The following is a 20138-nucleotide window of genomic DNA, read 5'->3' as shown; positions in this document are numbered from 1 at the left end:
GTGCCAACCTATAACTAAATCTGAGGGGGGTGCGATGGGGAGGTTCCCTTGTTAGAACCATTTGAACCATTTTCTCCACAGACAATGTGTCTCGAGTTAATTCAGTGTAACGATATTAATACTCTCTGCGTGACTGATGAAACTGAAAACATTTTCCACTAGTGGGATTTCTTCTATATGTCTTAGTAGTTCGCGTGATTGCTGACTTGCTATTGTGGTACAACGTCAGAATAAGGTCTGAAAACAACACTAGCTAACTTCTAGGACTTGATATGTAGTCACTATAGAATGGCAATGTATTAAATCTGTTTACATTATTTTATGTCTGAAACTTCGCAGTGCATCTTAGTGCGTCTTTTCTTTTATCTTGCAGGGTAGGCATTTTAAACACAAAATATGAATACTTCCTTTACGTTCACTTTTATTTGTTATCATGAAGTAAGAAATCTATACATGAGACAACAACAGTAATTTGCATTTCTTATAAACTAATAATAGTAACGAAAAAATATCAATCGTGGTTTGAAGACAAGATTGTCATTGACCTCAGAAATTTACCAGTTAAGTTGCATACTGCGTACTTAAAAATAACGTGGGTACCATATATTTTTGTACCTGTTTATATGCTTTGAAGACAAACAGATCAGCGAATTAGAACAGAAACACAGCAAATTGACAGAAAATGTCACAATACAAGGTTTTCAGCGAATAATACCTTTTTCTAAATACTTGGGACAATTGTGCTTATCAAATAATTAAGTCAATAGCGTGATAGGAAATATACTGTATTCCTGAAGCTCAGAGGATGTACAGATTTAAGGTAAAATGAAATAATACTGATACGTATCACCTCACAACCTTCCTAAATGATTCACCGTTATGATGCCAATACATATGATAAGACAAGACTCTTAACATCGATATTCAGCTGTCATGTGACTGACTGCATGGCAGTCAGCTGTCAGACATCTGCGTTATGCAACACAAAACATAAACATACTTTACACGAAACAGACACACGTGGCTCCTATCGCAGCAGTTGATGTAGAGCAACAAAATAACCATTACACAGATTTATCAGATCACCCACCATTAAAACTTATTCCTGCCTTTCTTAATATGTTCTGGACAAATTTTATGCTCAATTCAGAGGGAATGTTTCAAGGAACTAGTCTAACATTTACTTGAACGCTGCACAAATAGGAAGTGAAACATTCTGTCAAAAAGAGATAAACAGCTCTCATTTTGTACTCTGTTTGGAACTTATTGACCTTTCGGTAGTCTGCCAAAATTGGAACTTTCATGAAGGAACTTGTCTACTAATTAATTTTTTTTCATTAGCTGACAGAAACACCGCGTAGGCACTCAGTTGTAAGGAGTAGAAGCAAACTGTTGCATTATAACACCATCAACTTTAAAATCTGGCAACAATCGGTAGGACACATTCTCAGATTTTTTAGGTTGGATGTTCCTAATAATAATCAGAATGCTAGAACACACTGCAGCGTATTTTGAGAATATTACACGCGGAAGAAAGTTCAAATCTGAAGATGTATCTAATACGACAGTAAAAAATTAATGCCGTGGGAAATATATACATATGTACAAATTGTGCAAGTTCTACATCTTTTGTGGCACCATTCTGCATTCCTTACGATAGTGGACGGAAGTTAAGTAAATACGAATTTTGTACATTCTCCACCAGTACAACAACGGGATTTTCTCGACGACCCTCAGATATTTTTATTTTATTTCAGTGAATTATTTCCAGCAGTGTTGACACTACCTACAATAAAGCTTTGTCTAACCGCCTAAGTCAGCCGTCTAATAAAAAACTAACCACCGACAAAATCATAATTTCGTCTGAGCGGTAGTATCTCCGGAGCTGTAATCGATCTTGTACGTCGTCGGGGCGATCCCGTTCATAGTGATGGGGGGAATTTCTTTGGTGATGGGAGGCCAACTGATGTCCTCGCGCATCTCCTCGATCAGCTTCGCTTTCGGCGAACCCTTCGGGCCGCAGACGGAGAACTTGGCGCGGGCTTTCTTGAACACCAGGTACTGGACGACGAAGTTCTCGAGGAACATTGCGACGACGAAGGAGACGACGGCCATGCAGAGTATGACGACGCGCACGTCGTAGGCGGGTGGCAGCTTGATCTGGAGGAAGTTCATGATCCAACGGGCCGGGTAGACGGTTATGTAGGCGCAGACGCCCGTCATAACGAGTAGCGAAGCGAGCAGGTAGCGGTTGGTGTACACCGACTTGCGGTAGGGTTTCCCCTGGGAGAACACGATCGCCGCGATGATGTACTGGAACATGGATACCGAGAAGACGCCGTAGTTCTCGTAGCACGCGTAGGTTTGCACCTTGGCGAAGTCGAACGGCTCGAACCAGGGGAAGAACCGCACCACGTAGAAGCCGGCGGTCTGGCCGGCGACGATGACGAGCACCTGCAGCCACAGGGAGAGCATCGGCGTGATGGTGTAGAGGCCGGTCATGGGAGACTCCGGCACCAGCGGCCCCGCGAACGCCTCCGTGTTGCCGAAGGTGAGCGCGAAGTGCACCACCAGGCAGATGTCGATGAAGAGGAACTCGAAGTCGGTGAGGTTGCTGTCGATGCCGTAGAGCAGCGCCACCGACGTGAACTCGGCGATGCTGTAGGCGACCATGAACTTGAAGATGCCGAACGAGGTGACGAGCGCGGCGCGGCCCTCGCGCACGATCCGCGGCACGCACGAGATGTCGGGCTCTCGCGACGTGAACGGCGACGCCACCGACGCCTCCGCCTCGGACAGCGAGATGCCCACGTGCGCCGCCTTGAGCGCGCCGCAGTCGTTGGCTCCGTCCCCGCACATGGCTGCGGGCAGAGGGACGCCGTTCTTTGCACTCCAAGGCACATGTGAACTCTAGTCATTATAACAAAACTTAACTAAACAAAAATCAGCTCAAGCAGATCATGAAGGACCAACGGTACCGACCGGCCGCCGTGTCACCCTGAACCCATAGGCCTCACTGCATGCGGATATGGAGGGATATGTGGTCAGCACACCATTCTGCCTGGCGCATGTCTGTTTACGAGACCAGTAGTCATTGCACACAAATGGCATATCACCAGATCGCATCTATACTGCATCTGTACTGATGGTGGTCAACGTGAAATGGTGCAAGAATTCAGAAAAAAACAGAGTAAGCTCTAAAGAAAGACGGGTGATGTAGAACCGAGAATGAAGTGTTCTGGCTAAAAAGGTGTAAGACATAGATACAGTATTTCGACCCCACTATTCAGTCCATAAATCGAAGAAACGACGACAGAAACCATAAAAAGGGGTCAAGGGTCGTAGGGATGGGGGTCGGCGAGGGGACGCCGTTATTTCCACACCGAGGCAAGTGTAACCGAAAAACTTACTCTAGTCATTATACTAAAACTGAACTAAACTCCGCCCGAACAGGCCGTGAAGGTCCAAGGGTACCGACTGGCCGCCGTGTCAACCTGACCCCACAGGCGTCACTGCATGCGGATATGGAGGGGCATGTGGTCAGCACACCACTCTCCCGGCAGTATGTCCCTTTACGAGACCGAGTACACAACAATGGCATATCACCAGATCGGTCCTACTGAAAGTACTGCATCTACAGGGTGGTCCATTGATAGTGACCGGGCCAAATATCTCACGAAAGCCATCCATCACAAAGCGAAAAAAGTGGTCCAACTAAAACATTCATATTTCTTTACGTACTATTCGAATATGTAATAAAAAATGGGGTTTTCTATTTAAAAAAACGCAGTTGATATCCGTTTGACCTATGGCAGTGCCATCTAGCGGGCCCACCATAGCATCATCTGGTTTCCCCCTTCAAGCTAGACAAGTTCGTTCTTTGTAGTTTTTTCGTTTGACGCTTATTTCGTGAGACATTTGGCCCCGTCACGCTCAATGGACCACTCTGTAAACTGATGGTGGACAACGTGAAATGGTCCGAGAATTCGGAAAAAATAGAGTAAGCTGTAAACAAAGACGGGTGATGTAGAACCAAGAATGAAGTGTTCTGACTAAAAAGGTGTAAGACAGCGATACAGTATTTCGACCCCACTATTCAGTCTATAAATCGAAGAAACGACGACGGAAACAAAAAGAGGGGTCAAGGTCCGCGGGGATGGTGGGGTGGGGGTTGGGGGGGGGGGGGGGATGGAGGAGCAGGAGGAGGTAAACTTCAGGGTAAACGGATATCAATAATAAGATTCATTGATGACATCGCTATCTTCAGGCAAAGTGGAGAACTATCACAGGACCTAGTGAATGGAACGAACAGTCCACAGGCCACAAAATATCTTTTGAGAGTAAACTGACGAAAAGATGAAAATAATGGGGAGTAGAGGAAATGAGAGTAACGATAGTCTTGACATCAAAGTTGGTGACAATCAAGCACACGAGATTAAGGAATTCCGATTCCATGGATGCAAGATAACGTATGAAGGACGAGACAAGGATGTTTGTTAGAGTAGCACGGGAAAAAAGGGCAATCCTAGCCAAGAGAAGTCTATTAGTATCAAACGTCGGTCTTAAATTGAGGAAGAAATTTCTGAGAATGTACGTTTTGGGGCACAGCACTGTGTGGTAGTAAATCATGGACAGTGCGAAAATAGAAGAAAACGAGAGAATCAAAGCGTCTGAGATGTTGTGAAATAGAGGGATGTTGAAAATTGGGTGGATTGATGAGATAATGAAGAGATTCTCGCCAGTATAGCGAAGAAACACTCGTGTACTCAACACTGCAAAGGATAAGGGACAGGAGTATAGGACATGTGAAAAGAAAGGAAACAATTTTTATGGTACTAAAGGAAGCTGTAGAGGATAAAAAACTGTTGGGGAAGACAGAGACTGCAAGATATCCACAAAAAATTGAGGACGTAGGGCGCAAGTGCTACTCTGGGACGAAGAGGATGGTATGGAATTAGTGGCGAGCAGCGTCGAATCAGTCACTAGACTGATGATCCCTAGTAATTAATAGAGGCCATTGTTGAATCAGGGATTTTTCAGCCAAATAACAGGCAGATGGGTAGTAGAACAGAGAGAGTCCAGCTGGGAAAAATATTGGTCAGATCTGTGGGACAAGAACTATATTTAATTAATAATGGTGTAGTATGCCACAGCCAAAAATAAAATGAAAGCGCAGTGCATGTGACATTGTTTTTATTTACCTACACACAGAGTAAATTCTGTGACTTGCCTGATGTCTTTTCCGAATTTGTTCTGTTCCTGACTTTATGTGTGGACTGATTAAAATACTAAAATCGTGTCCAAGAGCTAATTCTGTTTATTGTATGTTTGATGTATACAAGAAACGATAGTGGGTCAAAGATTGAGCCTTGTGCAACTCCGTACATGATTACTCCCCAGGCATAAGAGTCTGCCCTGCTTACTTTGGTTAAATTATTACATTTCCTTTTGGTTATATATGGTGTTATGCATTTGTTGGCTATAGCATCAACTCCATAAAACCTTACTTTATGAGAATTTTGTGGGTAACACAGTCAAATGCATTATTTCGCAGAAAAAAGCAATCTTTATTTTGCTCTTTAACGCTTGTATTATTTGGTGAGTGAACCTGTAAATGACATTTTCTGTTTGAGAACTCCTCTGAAACGCAAAATGTGATTTACTGTAGATATCATTTTTACTCAGGTAGGATAGTACTCTAGGGAACATAACTCTTTCAAAAACTTTGGAAATGATGCCAGTAGTGAAACAATGTTGTTTAACAATGGCATGTTTCCATATCTCTGGAAAAATGTTCTTACACATGTAAGAAAAGATGGTACTTATTACTTGGAACGGTGTAAACATTGCTTTGCAAGATACAAAAGCAACAGCGCTGCTCCTTATCTGAACTATTACCTGTCCTGTGTGTACACGCCTGTGCTCAATGAACAATGTGCACAATGAACCTAAGCGGTTACCTGTATTGACTATTACACAGTTAGTTCATCCCACCTCCCCTGCTAACAGTCCTGGTTATCGCCTGATAATAGTTAGATCTAAATTACAGCCTCTCCACAGCGTCATCACTATCAGTAATTTCATTCTGACCTTCAGATAGCCGAGGATTTGAAGCTAATTCAGACCTTCAGAAATAGTCTCCAAAATCGATGGTTCCGCATAGACTTCAGAGGAAAGGAAGTGGTGGGAAACGAGATTTTCAGTCAATGGGTTTCTCTACTGGCGAGTATGCTAGTCTAGTATAATACAAATCAATACATGAAAAGAAAGTCGACTGTGTCCTGAATGAAAGCTGCAGATCAATAAGCGACTGCTGATGGCCAAACCCGACTGAGAAACATTATTATCTAGCTGTCATTGTACCTCTTCCAATAGGAAGTGAAGTGGCAGCCTACAAGGAGGGAGCCAAACTATCATCTTCCAGGCCACAACGAATTCAAGGTATACAGCCGGGCACTCCACTACTGAAATCTAGGCACAGTTTTACCACATCTACTGCACAGCGGGAGAGGAGGATAATCTCGAAGGAACACCGATAGGTCTCACTATTGGAAGAACTCACAACTGGATACAATGGTAGCTTGAACTACCTAAAAGGGCACCTTGGTCGCTTTGAAGTGCTGCAGGTGATGTAGAAGTGGTACCAGGCGGTCACGTGACCGTCCCTTACTGACTTAGCAGTGAAGGTGTATGCACGTGCCAGACTGTTGTATAGACTCATAGCATAACCAATCCCTGAATATTTTGTTAGTGTATTAACACGGGCTGTCCAATGTGTCTACAAGGACAAGCCTACAAGGAATATTCTACCACTCACCAGCTGAAACGCAGAAAGATTGTAAGCTATAACGAGTGTAGCACCTTGTCAAATACTAACGGTTCCAAACCCGAGAGGAATCTCTGCTCTCAGTGGATGCAGGTCCATCTCAAGCAGATCCGAGCGAACATTGCATGGAGACCTGTGTGAAATGAGCCATTGCCCCCCGAAAGTATGAAAAGCTGCATGTCTTCAGTAGATCAAACAACACAAAAACTGGATAAGAGCTGACTGGAGGTGTATAGCGAGGTCCGCCGAGTCTCGATTTGCCTCTTTTTCAAAAGACGAAAGGCGTCGATTTCACTGATGGCGCAATGAGGCGTTAACCTTGAAACGCGTACGTTTCATATGTATTCATTACCAGCGATGGCGAGGCATGACAGAATCTCTGACCAGAGAGTTATTTATCATTGCTAGTCTGCGCTTGACCGCGCGAGTGTTCAGTTGCGAGTTGCACTCTGTCGGCCGTAGTAGTCTGGAGCAGTTGTGTGTAGCGAGTGGATGGTTGTACTGAGCGGCCGTCGGCATGTATCATCGGCGTGCTCTCCTTGCATCTCTGGTCACGATTCGGGACGAGGTATATTGTTATAGAAGGTAATGAAGCAGCATTGCACTCAGCTAATAACATATGTTAATTGTAATTAATTTGTTCAAGAATTGCCCCAATAATAATTTTTTTATAAAGTAACTGTTTTAAAGAAAAAGATTCATTTCAAGTTAAATAATATTTCCCATGCATTCCCTCCAAGAATCAAAATTAAATATGGGCCAGCATTGCACGGAGCTGTGCCGGAAATTTTTTTTAAATAAGAGCAGATATAGATGCAGTTTTACTGAGGAAAGAATTTGTCAGGTTTAATTATTTCACAGGGCCGAAGGTCAGCGTTGCTGCCCTTATAAGATTTATCAGGTTTAATTATTTGTGTTGAGATGTTACATTCAGTTCGTGGTTTATTATTTAATTAACATTATTGTGGGTTTAATGAGCAATCTTCATTCTTTAACTTTTGTGTGGAGTTTACATTTTGGGCAATTATTATTCTTTAATTTTGCAAGGAGATTACGCTTGACTCATTTTTATTATTCAATTTTGTGAGAAGACAACATCTGGCACATTTTCATTATCATTGACTTTTATTTCTAATTTTTCACGGGGAGGTTACACTTTTTTTTATATGGAATGGGATAATGCTTGGCTTTAAATGTATCATGCTGTTTGACTTGAAATTCATACATAAAACCGGACATAGTACCATGAATGTTGTCGAAAACTGGAGCTTGCTGTAAAAGAATGTTGTGTAGTTGTGTGCGTTCGTCGTCTGTATTTGCACTGCTTTGTTTAACTTTACCAGAAATCATCTGCATTACGTCGTAGTCAGCTTCGTCTGGAGTATTATAGTTATGTACGTACGTATCTGTGAACAATGTGGAATTACAGTCTATGCCACGTGATACGGAAATGACCTCTGTGCGATTAATTGTTTGTTCTTCTGCAGATAATGAGTGCTGAAATTCTAAAGCCAATTGTACATTTTCATCCTTCAACATTAAATAGGAATTTTGAAAGTCAATAATTGCGTCGTGTTGTACCAGAAAATTCGTACCTAGAAGAACGTCTGTTGTCAATAAGGGAACAATCCAAAAATTTGAGTGAAAAGTATGACCTGCAATACAAAATGATAAATGCGTCTGTAACTTAACATCTACTCCTTTGGAAGGAGAGACAGCATTGGTCGTATATTTTTGTTTATTATCGCAAAATCGATTTTCGGTCACTTAGTGACCATCTTCAGTGCTGTAATATATAACTTAAATTAGTAAGCACTGGTGTCAATAAACTTACGGCGATCACATAGTGCTTACTAATTTAAGTTATATATTACAGCACTGAATATGGTAACTAAGTGACCGAAAATCGATTTTGCGATAATAAACAAAAATATACGACCAATGCTGTCTCTCCTTCCAAGTATGCCCGCATCTCGTGGTCGTGCGGTAGCGTTCTCGCTTCCCACGCCCGGGTTCCCGGGTTCGATTCCCGGCGGGGTCAGGGATTTTCTCTGCCTCGTGATGGCTGGGTGTTGTGTGCTGTCCTTAGGTTAGTTAGGTTTAAGTAGTTCTAAGTTCTAGGGGACTGATGACCATAGCTGTTAAATCCCATAGTGCTCAGAGCCATTTGAACCATTTTTTGTCCTTCCAAGTATACCCATTATCTGGTCGTAGTGCACAGGACACTATGGAGTCGCCAATCAATAAAATCTACTCCTTTACTCGATACTGCTCCTTTCACTTTCGTTTTGCCTAATGGTAATGTAGGATAGGTATTCTCTTTGTTACACTCGTTGAAAGTTTCTTCATTTATAAGTGACATAGGTGATCCAGAATCGATTACTGCTGAAAATTTCGATGATCCTATTTTAACTTCGATGACAGGGTGTGAAATGGTTTTCTGAACAACTGGTCTTTCCTGTAAAAGAGTGTCTCGGATGTCGTCAAAAGTAATAACATTTTCATGAACAACATTCTGCGTGTCCAAAGTAGTGCTTGTGTTATTGGAAGATGCGACCTGTACTGTATCTAGTCAAATCCTATCTGACGTGTTATTATTTTCTGGAGGATGCTGTGGCATTTCCACTATTTGAACTGTTCTGTTATTTCTTCCAGACGTATTACGTTCTGGATGATACCTACTGTCGGGTTCATTCATGAGAATATGTTGTGGCTGATCATTTTGCTGCTGGTAAGACCGACTGTTATTAAACTTATGTTGATAATTGTGCTCATTGTTTTTACGTCTGTCGTGATAGTCATTCCTATACGGTGCATTGCGATAGGAATTGAAGTACTGTGTTTTCTGCACGTAGTTATTTCCTTGCTGCCGTGCGTTACTATTTGTTGTAGCTGGGACTATACGTGCACGTGGCAAAACATTAGAGTTTGGTTGACCTTGTAGACTACGTTGTTGGTTAGGTATGCTAACCGGTTGGTTTTGTTGCCGTTGTTGTGAAAAACCTCTATTGTTACTAAAATGTGGTTCCTGCTGCTGATAATTTTGACGATACTGATAATTAAAATTTTGTCTGCTATTAAAGTTCTGGTGGTTGTCGTTCCTAAAGCGTCTGTTACCTTTGCTATTGAAATTACGTGCCTGATCATAATTGCTGTATGTTTCAAATGGTTCAAATGGCTCTGAGCACTATGGGACTTAACTACTGTGGTCATCAGTCCCCTAGAACTTAGAACTACTTAAACCTAACTAACCTAAGGACATCACACATCCATGCCCGAGGCAGGATTCGAACCTGCGACCGTAGCAGTCGCGCGGTTCCGGACTGTGCGTCTAGAGCCGCTAGACCACCGCGGCCGGCTGCTGTATGTTTGTTGACCTTGGTTATTATATGAAAAGTTTTTGTTTATAAAGGAATAATCCGATCGCTGCACTTCCAAAAGCTGTAACAGATCCCTGAATTCCGAGATATTTTCTTTTTGCTGACCCGTTAAAAGTGACACTCTTAATGATCATGGTAATTTAGAAATGCATAATTGTATAAGTGGAGATTCACTGTATGGTTCACTTAAGTACTGATTTTGTTGGACCATGTGCTCAAAAAATTGCGTGACACTGGGAAAATTTGAGTTCTCATAATTCGGTAAACTAATTAGTTGATCTTTAATTCCGCGCTGTGTCGTCTTCGACCAATACGCTGACAGAAAAGCATTCTGAAATTCTTCTACTGAATAACATTGTCTCGCGATCGGTCTCATACGAGTTGCTGGTTCGCCTTCCAAAAAACTGCAAATAAATTCAAGTTTGTGTGTTACAGGCCAAGTCGGTGGAAAAGCAAAGCTAAATTGTTGTATCCAATCCAGTGGGTGAATCTGTGTTCTGTCATTTTTAAATACTTTAAATTTTCTCACTGATAGAAAATGTTTGTAATCAAAATTATCGTCTCTGTATGTCAGAACCGGTTCAGGATTGAATGAAAATCTATTTGATTGGGACTGTTCGGAATCTAACTCACGTACTCTTTGCAGATTACCTAAATTATACTGGCTGTGTGAGTGTGAGAAATGTTCAGAATTCGCCGTATGCTATGACGTGTTATTAACTGAAATATTTTTTATCTCTGTTACCTCTTGCTGTAAACTTGACAATTTTCTACGCAATGTGTTATTAGACGAATGGATCTCATTGATTGTCTGCTGTAAATTTTGGAATTCAGGTGATTGGCTAAACAAAATCGGTGCAGTATCGTCTGATTTGCTGTCATTATTACTTTCAATAACATCAATACGACTGGCCAATTCATCATATTTTTCAGTCAGTATTTTTACCTGATCATCGTTTTTAGTGTCAGAAGTATTAATCTGTTTTTGTAATTTACGTGTGGTTTCGTTCAATTTTTTAACGTGAGCTTTGATGACATCGGAATCCTGTGTTAGTTCTAATTGTTCGAATCTGTCTGTCACTGTCCGAATATCTGCTGTGTGTGTATCTGTTTTTGATTTAAGATCGGAAATTTCATCACGTAATTCGGTGTTCAACTGTTCGATGGTATTAATTTTGTCCGATACTGTAGCAATATTGTTGTCTACATATGTTTTTGCTTTCGCAAACAATTTACGTTTGTCATCTTGTCTCTGAGCAGTAATTGTTTCCATGACTTGTCGTTTTACTTTATTCTGATCCTGTATAAATTTACGGAAACGCGTATCACTATTTTGTAGGTGAAGATTAAAACGTTCGTCAATTTGAGTGTTCTGTTGGTCGAATTTCACGTCTATCTTTGCATCCATTGTGCTCGAAAGTTCTGCTGTCATTAGCTTAAACTCGTCGCGTAATTGTGTTGCCTTCTCAGAGCATTGTTTACCGACTGCACTAATTTCGCCTCTAAGTGATTCTGTTGCAGTTGTTTGCATATCTCTTGATTCTTGCGCAACAGATCTAATTTCTTCGCTACTTTTCCTAGCACAAGCCTCAATTTCCTCGCGTAATTGTTCCTTAGTATCATGACACTGCGCAGCAGTGGCTGTAATCTGCTCACTAAGCTGTCTGGAATTGTTGTCTAATTTTTCATTAAGGCTGTCATGTTTTTCATTAAGCTGTTTGATCTGTTCACTAAGCTGTCTGGAATTGTTGTCTAATTTTTCATTTAGTTGTTTGTGATTGCAATCTTGTCTTTCTTTCTGTTGTTTGGAATTTTCATTAAGTTGTTGTTTGAAATCTTTAAGGTTGTCTTGTTTTTCATTTAGTTGTTTCAAACTTTCCCTAAGTTGTTTGTTATCTTCACTCTGTTGTTTGAAATTTTCCTTAAATTGTTTGTTATCTTCACTAATTTGTAGCAATAATGCCATAATTTGATCCGAGCCAAAATTAGCATTTCTATTCTCTGTGCTGTTTGATGACGTGCCTGCAATTGTCACGTTTTGTGTAACCATTCGGTCATTTTGTGATTCTTGAAAATGTTTGCTAATCGGATGAGCCTGTTAGTCGCTACACCGGGATCAAATGAATCTGTCGTACTCTGATTACACTGTTCATTTTCATTAGAAAAATTTGTCTGTTCGTCACGTAAATCCTGCAAACCGGGTGTGTCAAGCTGGGCAGCGCTCATTGCAACAGAACGCCCCGCGTCATCAATTGTCGTCAAATTAACAGAGGACACAATTGAATTCGTCTGTTCATCACTAAGATCAAAATCATTATTAGTAGTCAGTACGTACTGATTGTCTGCAAATGGAGGATTGTCATCATTATACTGCATGTCGCAAGTACTATCAGTCAAGTTGTTTAACTCGGTTATTTCACTCACTATACCTCGCGATGTACTATTAACAGTTTTTCGCGGCATTTTAACACTAATCACAATTATTCACAAATGAAACAAAGACAATGCAAAATCCAACAAACACTATTACAACAAAGAGCAACAAATTGCCGATGATCTGTGGAAGAAAGTGACAAAGTTAGTAAAAGCGTTGCGCAAAAATGCTAATTATATTAAGTAAATAAGAGCAGATATCTGACTACTTCTCAGAAGATTCTCAAAGAAATACGACCCTGGTCCGGATGTCGCCAAGTGTAACCTCCCCGTGAAAAATTAGAAATAAAAGTCAATGATAATGAAAATGTGCCAGATGTTGTCTTCTCACAAAATTGAATAATAAAAATGAGTCAAGCGTAACCTCCTTGCAAAATTAAAGAATAATAATTGCCCAAAATGTAAACTCCGCACAAAAGTTAAAGAATGAAGATTGCTCATTAAACCCACAATAATGTTAATTAAATAATAAACCATGAACTGAATGTAACTTCTCAACACAAATAATTAAGTATGAAGGGCTTTCACGACCGGATGAAATATCTTCTGGTAAACCTTGCGGGATGTAAGGTCGTGGTCCATGAAACTCTTCAGCTCCTAACGTTTCGTCCAGTGCTTCGCTGGGCATGAAACTTAGTGATATTTGGACAGTAGCACTACAGAATTGCTAGACAGTTTTATCCGTGACAAGGTTACGATCGATAGTTAAGTTTTATCTCTGACAAAGGTTATCTCTGCATATCACGTGTAACTCTGGTCACGCCCACTTCCTACGATACATAAGTCGCTCTCAGACGTCCGACCCGTCAGTCGGCAAGACTCACCGGAGGAGAAACACCCCTCTGAAGATGTCCAGCGAAGCACTGGACGAAACGTTAGGAGCTGAAGAGTTTCATGGACCACGACCTTACATCCTGCAAGGTTTACCAGAAGATACAAATAATTAAACCTGATAAATCTTGTAAGGGCAGCAACGCTGACCTTCGGCCCTGTGAAATAATTAAACCTGGCAAATTCTTACCTCAGTAAAACTGCATCTATATCTGCTCTTATTTTAAAAAAAATTCCGGCACAGCTCCGTGCAATGCTGGCCCATATTTAATTTTGATTCTTGGAGGGAATGCATGGGAAATATTATTTAACTTGAAATGAATCTTTTTCTTAAAACAGTTACTTTATAAAAAAATTATTATTGGGGCAATTCTTGAACAAATTAATTACAATTAACATGTTATTAGCTGAGCGCAATGCTGCTTCATTACCTTCTATAACAATATACCTCGTCCCGAATCGTGACCAGAGATGCAAGGAGAGCACGCCGACGATGCATGCCGACGGCCGCTCAGTACAACTGTCCACTCGCTACACGCAACTGCACCAGACTACTACGGCCGACAGAGTGCAACTCGCAACTGAACACTCGCGCGGTCAAGCGCAGACTAGCAACGATAAATAACTCTCTGGTCAGAGATTCTGTCATGCCTCGCCATCGCTGGTAATGAATACATATGAAACGTACGCGTTTCAACCTGCAATATGTTGCGTGTGTAGCTCAGGCCAGAGGTGGTTCTATGATGTTTTGGAGTGTTTTTCGTACCATGGCTTTGGCCCATTTGTTCAGGTTTCTGTAAACTTGAACTAGGATCTTTGTTGCAACAGTACTGGTGACCAAATGTAGCCGTTCTTCTACCACTTCGTGGTGAGTACTCAGTGGTCGCGTCCATGTTCCAAGATGATGCCACCCATGTTCACAGCGTTACACGCATGCGTTCCTGGTTTCACGAATGCGGAGACATCCTACTGTACTTTGACTGATCTGCTAAATTAGCTGACCTTAAACCCACTGAAAACAGTGACAGTAAGGAAAGTAAAGTTAAACTTAGCAATCAACATCCTCGTGATCTGGTAGCTGCATGAGATGTAATCATCAACGAGTGCTTTCAGCTGCTTGTGCTACGTTTAAAGAAACCTGTGGATTCTCTCCCTCGCTGAATTGAGCCCATTATCAGGGCTAGAGGTGGTGTTAATATTAGTTTGTTGTTTACTGGGGGCGATTAACTTTCTGTCCAGTGTGTCTATGTACTCTTGTCCTCACTAGGCCCTGTGCAGTGTTCTTACGAAGAGCTTACATCAGCGCATGGCAGTGGTGTGGACATGACTATTTCCTGGTTTTAAACTGTGTGGCGATTCAAGCTGTGGTCATTCATTTGTTACTGAGGTGAAATATCAGGTGCAATGTATCTGATGCTTCTGATGCGATTAATAATAATAGCCAGAAGAAAGTAGTGTCCACAGCCATTCTACCTCAGTTAGGTTTACCATGCAGATAAGGACAAAGATTATCTTTTTACCGCAACTGAATATTTATTATTTTTTTAGCAAACTTTTACATATTAGGCATCATCAGTGGTCAATATATATTTTGTTGTGAGAAATGTAATGTTTCCTAACAACAGAGTTATATTATCTTACTATTTGCAATTATAAAGATTGTGACTGCCAGATTCTGTCAAGCTTTCAGCCGCGACAGGAGGTTTAAACTCACAAGCAATTGGGCGAGTACTCCTCGCCCATTGTCGAGTGGTCCTCATATAGCCGCTCTGCCTTCTGTGACGTCACTGCTGCTCGCTCCGGAGCTGTAACGAGCAACACTGGTGTCACGGAAGGCAGCGCAGCTGCTTAAGGACGGTAGCAGCAACCAAGAAACAGTCAGCACCCGACAATGGCCAAGGAGTACTCGGCCGACAGCTCATGGATTTTAAACTATTTGACGCGGTTGGAACCTCGAGAGAATTTTATCAGTGCATATCGCAGCGAAACCATGCATTCGTATATAAAGATTGTGATTTACCACTTAATTTTTTTGTTTTCTATTCATTTTATGTGTTCATAGGTTCTTGTGTAGGCACCAGATCTACATCTACAACTATATACAGGGTGTTTCAAAAATGACCGGTATATTTGAAACGGTAATAAAAACTACACGAGCAGCGATAGAAATACACCGTTTGTTGCAATATGCTTTGGACAACAGTACATTTTCAGGCAGACAAACTTTCGAAATTACAGTAGTTACAATTGTCAACAACAGATGGCGCTGCGGTCTGGGAAACTCTATAGTACGATATTTTCCACATATCCACCATGCGTAGCAATAATATGGCGTAGTCTCTGAATGAAATTACCCGAAACCTTTGACAACGTGTCTGGCGGAATGGCTTCACATGCAGATGAGATGTACTGCTTCAGCTGTTCAATTGTTTCTCGATTCTGGCGGTACACCTGGTCTTTCAAGTGTCCCCACAGAAAGAAGTCACAGGGGTTCATGTCTGGCGAATAGGGAGGCCAATCCACGCCGCCTCCTGTATGTTTCGGATAGCCCAAAGCAATCACACGATCATCGAAATATTCATTCAGGAAATTAAAGACGTCGGCCGCGCGATGTGGCCGGGCACCTTCTTGCATAAACCACGAGGTGTTCGCAGTGTCGTCTAAGGCAGTTTGTACCGCCACAAATTCACGAAGAATGTCCAGATAGCGTGATGCAGTAATCGTTCCGGATCTGAAAAATGGGCCAATGATTCCTTTGGAAGAAATGGCGGCCCAGACCAGTACTTTTTGAGGATGCAGGGACGATGGGACTGCAACATGGGGCTTTTCGGTTCCCCATATGTGCCAGTTCTGTTTATTGACGAAGCCGTCCAGGTAAAAATAAGCTTCGTCAGTAAACCAAATGCTGCCCACATGCATATCGCCGTCATCAATCCTGTGCACTATATCGTTAGCGAATGTCTCTCGTGCAGCAATGGTAGCGGCGCTGAGGGGTTGCCGCGTTTGAATTTTGTATGGATAGAGGTGTAAACTCTGGCGCATGAGACGATACGTGGACGTTGGCGTCATTTGGACCGCAGCTGCAACACGGCGAACGGAAACCCGAGGCCGCTGTTGGATCACCTGCTGCACTAGCTGCGCGTTGCCCTCTGTGGTTGCCGTACGCGGTCGCCCTACCTTTCCAGCACGTTCATCCGTCACGTTCCCAGTCCATTGAAATTTTTCAAACAGATCCTTTATTGTATCGCTTTTCGGTCCTTTGGTTACATTAAACCTCCATTGAAAACTTCGTCTTGTTGCAACAACACTGTGTTCTAGGCGGTGGAATTCCAACACCAGAAAAATCCTCTGTTCTAAGGAATAAACCATGTTGTCCACAGCACACTTGCACGTTGTGAACAGCACACGCTTACAGCAGAAAGACGACGTACAGAATGGCGCACCCACAGACTGTGTTGTCTTCTATATCTTTCACATCACTTGCAGCGCCATCTGTTGTTGAAAATTGTAACTACTGTAATTTCGAAAGTTTGTCCGCCTGAAAATGTACTGTTGTCCCAAGCATATTGCAACAAACGGCGTATTTCCATCGCTGCTCGTTTAGCTTTTATTGCCGTTTCAAATATACCGGTCATTTTTGAAACACCCTGTACATGCTCCGCAGGCACAATATGGTGCATGGCGAAGGGTACTTTGTACTGCTGCTACCCATTTCCTTTCCTGTTCCACTCGCGAATAGAGCGGGAACAACTGTATAGAGTGTCTATATGCTCCGTACGAGCCCTAAATTTCGCTTGTTTTCGTAATTCTTACGGGAAATGTACGTTAGTTGCAGTCAAATCGTCAAGTCGTCCTGCAGGCAGCTTCAAATGCCGGTTCTTTAAATTTTCTCACTGGTGTTTCTCGAAAAGAACGTCGTTTTCTCTGAAGTGATTCCCATTTGAGTTCATCTGCATCTCCGTCATGCTCGCATTTGGATCGAACCTTCCAGTAACAAATATAGCAGCCCACATCTGAATTGCTTCGATGTCTTCCTTTAATCCGACGTGATGGGAATCCCAAACACATAAGCAGCACTCAAGAATGGATCGCACCAGCGTTCTATACGCGGCGCCCTTTATAAATGAGCCATACCTTTCCAACAATCTCCCAATAATCCGATGTCGACCATTCGCCTTCTCTACTATCGTCCTTACTTGCTTGTTCCATTTCGTACTGCTCTGCAGCGTTACGCATAGATATTTAATCGACATGACTGTGTCAAGCAGCACACTACTAATGCTGTATTCGAAAGTTACGGTGTTGTTTTTCCTACTCATCTGCATTAACTTAATTTTTATACATTTAGAGCAAGCTGCCATTCATTACACCAGCTTGTATCCTCCTACAGTCATTAAACGACGACACCACAGCGTCTTCAGGAAACAGGTACAGGCTTCTGTCCACCTTGTCCGAAAGACCATTTATATATGTACAGAATAGCAGCGGTCCTTTTACACTTCACTCGGGCACTCCCGACGATACCTGTGTCTTTTATAAATACTAGCCCGCGAGGACAATGTACTGGGTGTATTGCTTAATAAGACTTCGACCCACTACGTATCTTGGAAAGAAAATCGTATGTACAATCACGGGCGGGCACCTTGTACACGCGTTCCAGAAATCTAGGAATGTGGAATCTTCCATTTGTTGTTCATCCACAGTTTGCATGTGAGGAAAAGGTAAGCTGAGTTTCACGCACTATAGGCCAGTCATTGATTATATGCCTCATCTGTACATTTCGACCTTATTTGCTGCACTCTGTACATGACCTTGCTGTAGAATTGACAGACATATCGTGGGAGCTGCAGAGGATGGCAATGAAATGGAGTGTTCTGGTGGGGATGTTGTGGTAGTGGAAGCTTTCTTTTTCTATGTGTTTGTGTGTGTGTGTTGATGTTGATTTTAATTTTAATTTTTTAATTATCATTTGATAATTTGAGTTTATCTTTGGCAATTCAAAGCTTACAATAAAATTTACTACATCGAGATCCACCTCCCTCCATTCCCACCAAAAAAACCTATTCCACTCTACTCTCTACTGCTCCCATGAACCCTCAGTCAAACCGACAGCAGATGAGCAAGGCAGTGCGTCACGGCAATGTTCGTTCTTATCTACGAGAGGCACTCAATACATAAAGAAACACATTGTTTTCTCGACCAATTTTGATTGAAAAAGTGCGGAATTGGTTGTGGGACATCGTGGAATATTCCCGTTTCAGCTTTTATAGTTTCATGAAGCTCTAACTGGTTGCGGCTCTATAACTAGCCTTGAAAATGACATTTGTAATGGTGGTACGTTCCAAGCAGAGAGCTGTCATTGAGGTTCTTTTGGCCGAAAAACAGAGCATCGCAGAAATTTATAGGCGCTTGCAGAATGTCTACGGAGACCTGGCAGGAAACAAAATCACGGTGAGTCGTTGGGCGAGGTGTCTGTCATCATCACAACAACATCGCGAAAATCTATACGATATCTAAATATAGATAAATGTAAATTAATGCAGATGAATAGGAAATAGAATCCCGTAATGTTTGAATACTCCATTAGTAGTGTAGCGCTTGGCACGGTCACGTCGGTTAAATATTTGGGCGTAACATTGCACAGCGATATGAAGCGGGACAAGCATGTAATGGCAGTTGTGGGGAAGGCGAATAGTAATCTTCGGGTCATTGGTAGAATTTTTGGAAGATGTGGTTTATCTGTAAAAGAGACCGCTTATAAAACACTAATTCGACCTATTCTTGAGTACTGCTCGAGCGTTTGGGATCCCTATCAGGTCGGATTGAGGGAGGACGTAGAAGCAGTTCAGAGGCGGGCTGCTAGATTTGTTACTGGTAGGTTTGATCATCACGCGAGTGTTACGGAAATGCTTCAGGAACTCTGGTGGGAGTCTCTAGAGGAAAGGAGGCGTTCTTTTCGTGAATCGCTACTGAGGAAATTTAGAGAACCAGCATTTGAGGCTGACTGCACTACAATTTTACTGCCGCCAACTTTTCGCGGAAAGACCACAAAGATAAGATAAGAGAGATTAGGGCTCGTATAGAGGCATATAGGCAGTCATTTTTCCCTCGTTCTGTTTGGGAGTGGAACAGGGAGAGAAGATACTAGCTGTGGTACGAGGTACCCTCCGCCATGCACCGTATGGTGGATTGCGGAGTATGTATGTAGATGTAGATGTAGATGGCCGGCCGCATACGGCTGTGACTCCTGCAGTGTTGGAAAGTGCGGACACTCTCATTCGAGGTGATCAACGGATCACAATCAAACACCTCGCTACACAAATTCATTTCCCTGTTGGTAGTGGTGGCAAAGTCGTCGACCAGTTGGGGTACTTAAGAATGTGGACCTACAGCTCGGATCTCGCACTTTCTGACTTCAATCTGTTTGACCCAATGAAGGAAGCAGAACGTGGATGATAGGGACGTTATTGACGCAGCAAGACTTGGCTCTGACGTCAGCGGTAGACTGATTATGTTTGCATATGGGCTGTTCTATTAAGGTGGTGTAGGGAAGACGCATTGAACGGATATTATGTTGAATAATAGGGTTTTGTAGACAAAACAGTGGGGAATAATATGGTGTATTGGCTTCATGATAAAACCAACTTTATTTCAAAAAAAAAAGGTGT

General features: G+C 42.2%; 1 protein-coding gene across 1 annotated transcript in view; it reads right to left on the bottom strand.

Annotated features, from left to right (window-relative positions):
* Positions 1-454: 454 nt before the first annotated feature.
* Positions 455-20138, bottom strand: part of LOC124804928 (polyamine-transporting ATPase 13A3-like) — a 395714-nt gene continuing 376030 nt past the window's right edge. Inside the window, exon 18 of the mRNA XM_047265303.1 lies at positions 455-2861. Within this exon, the coding sequence (XP_047121259.1) occupies positions 1852-2861 (1010 nt within the window). The 3' untranslated portion in view covers positions 455-1851. The remainder of the gene's footprint in view (positions 2862-20138) is intronic.

Source organism: Schistocerca piceifrons, chromosome 7 (assembly GCF_021461385.2).
Source record: "Schistocerca piceifrons isolate TAMUIC-IGC-003096 chromosome 7, iqSchPice1.1, whole genome shotgun sequence".
In the NCBI taxonomy this organism is placed as follows: Eukaryota; Metazoa; Arthropoda; class Insecta; order Orthoptera; family Acrididae; genus Schistocerca; species Schistocerca piceifrons.
This window is presented reverse-complemented; position numbering and strand designations above follow the sequence as displayed.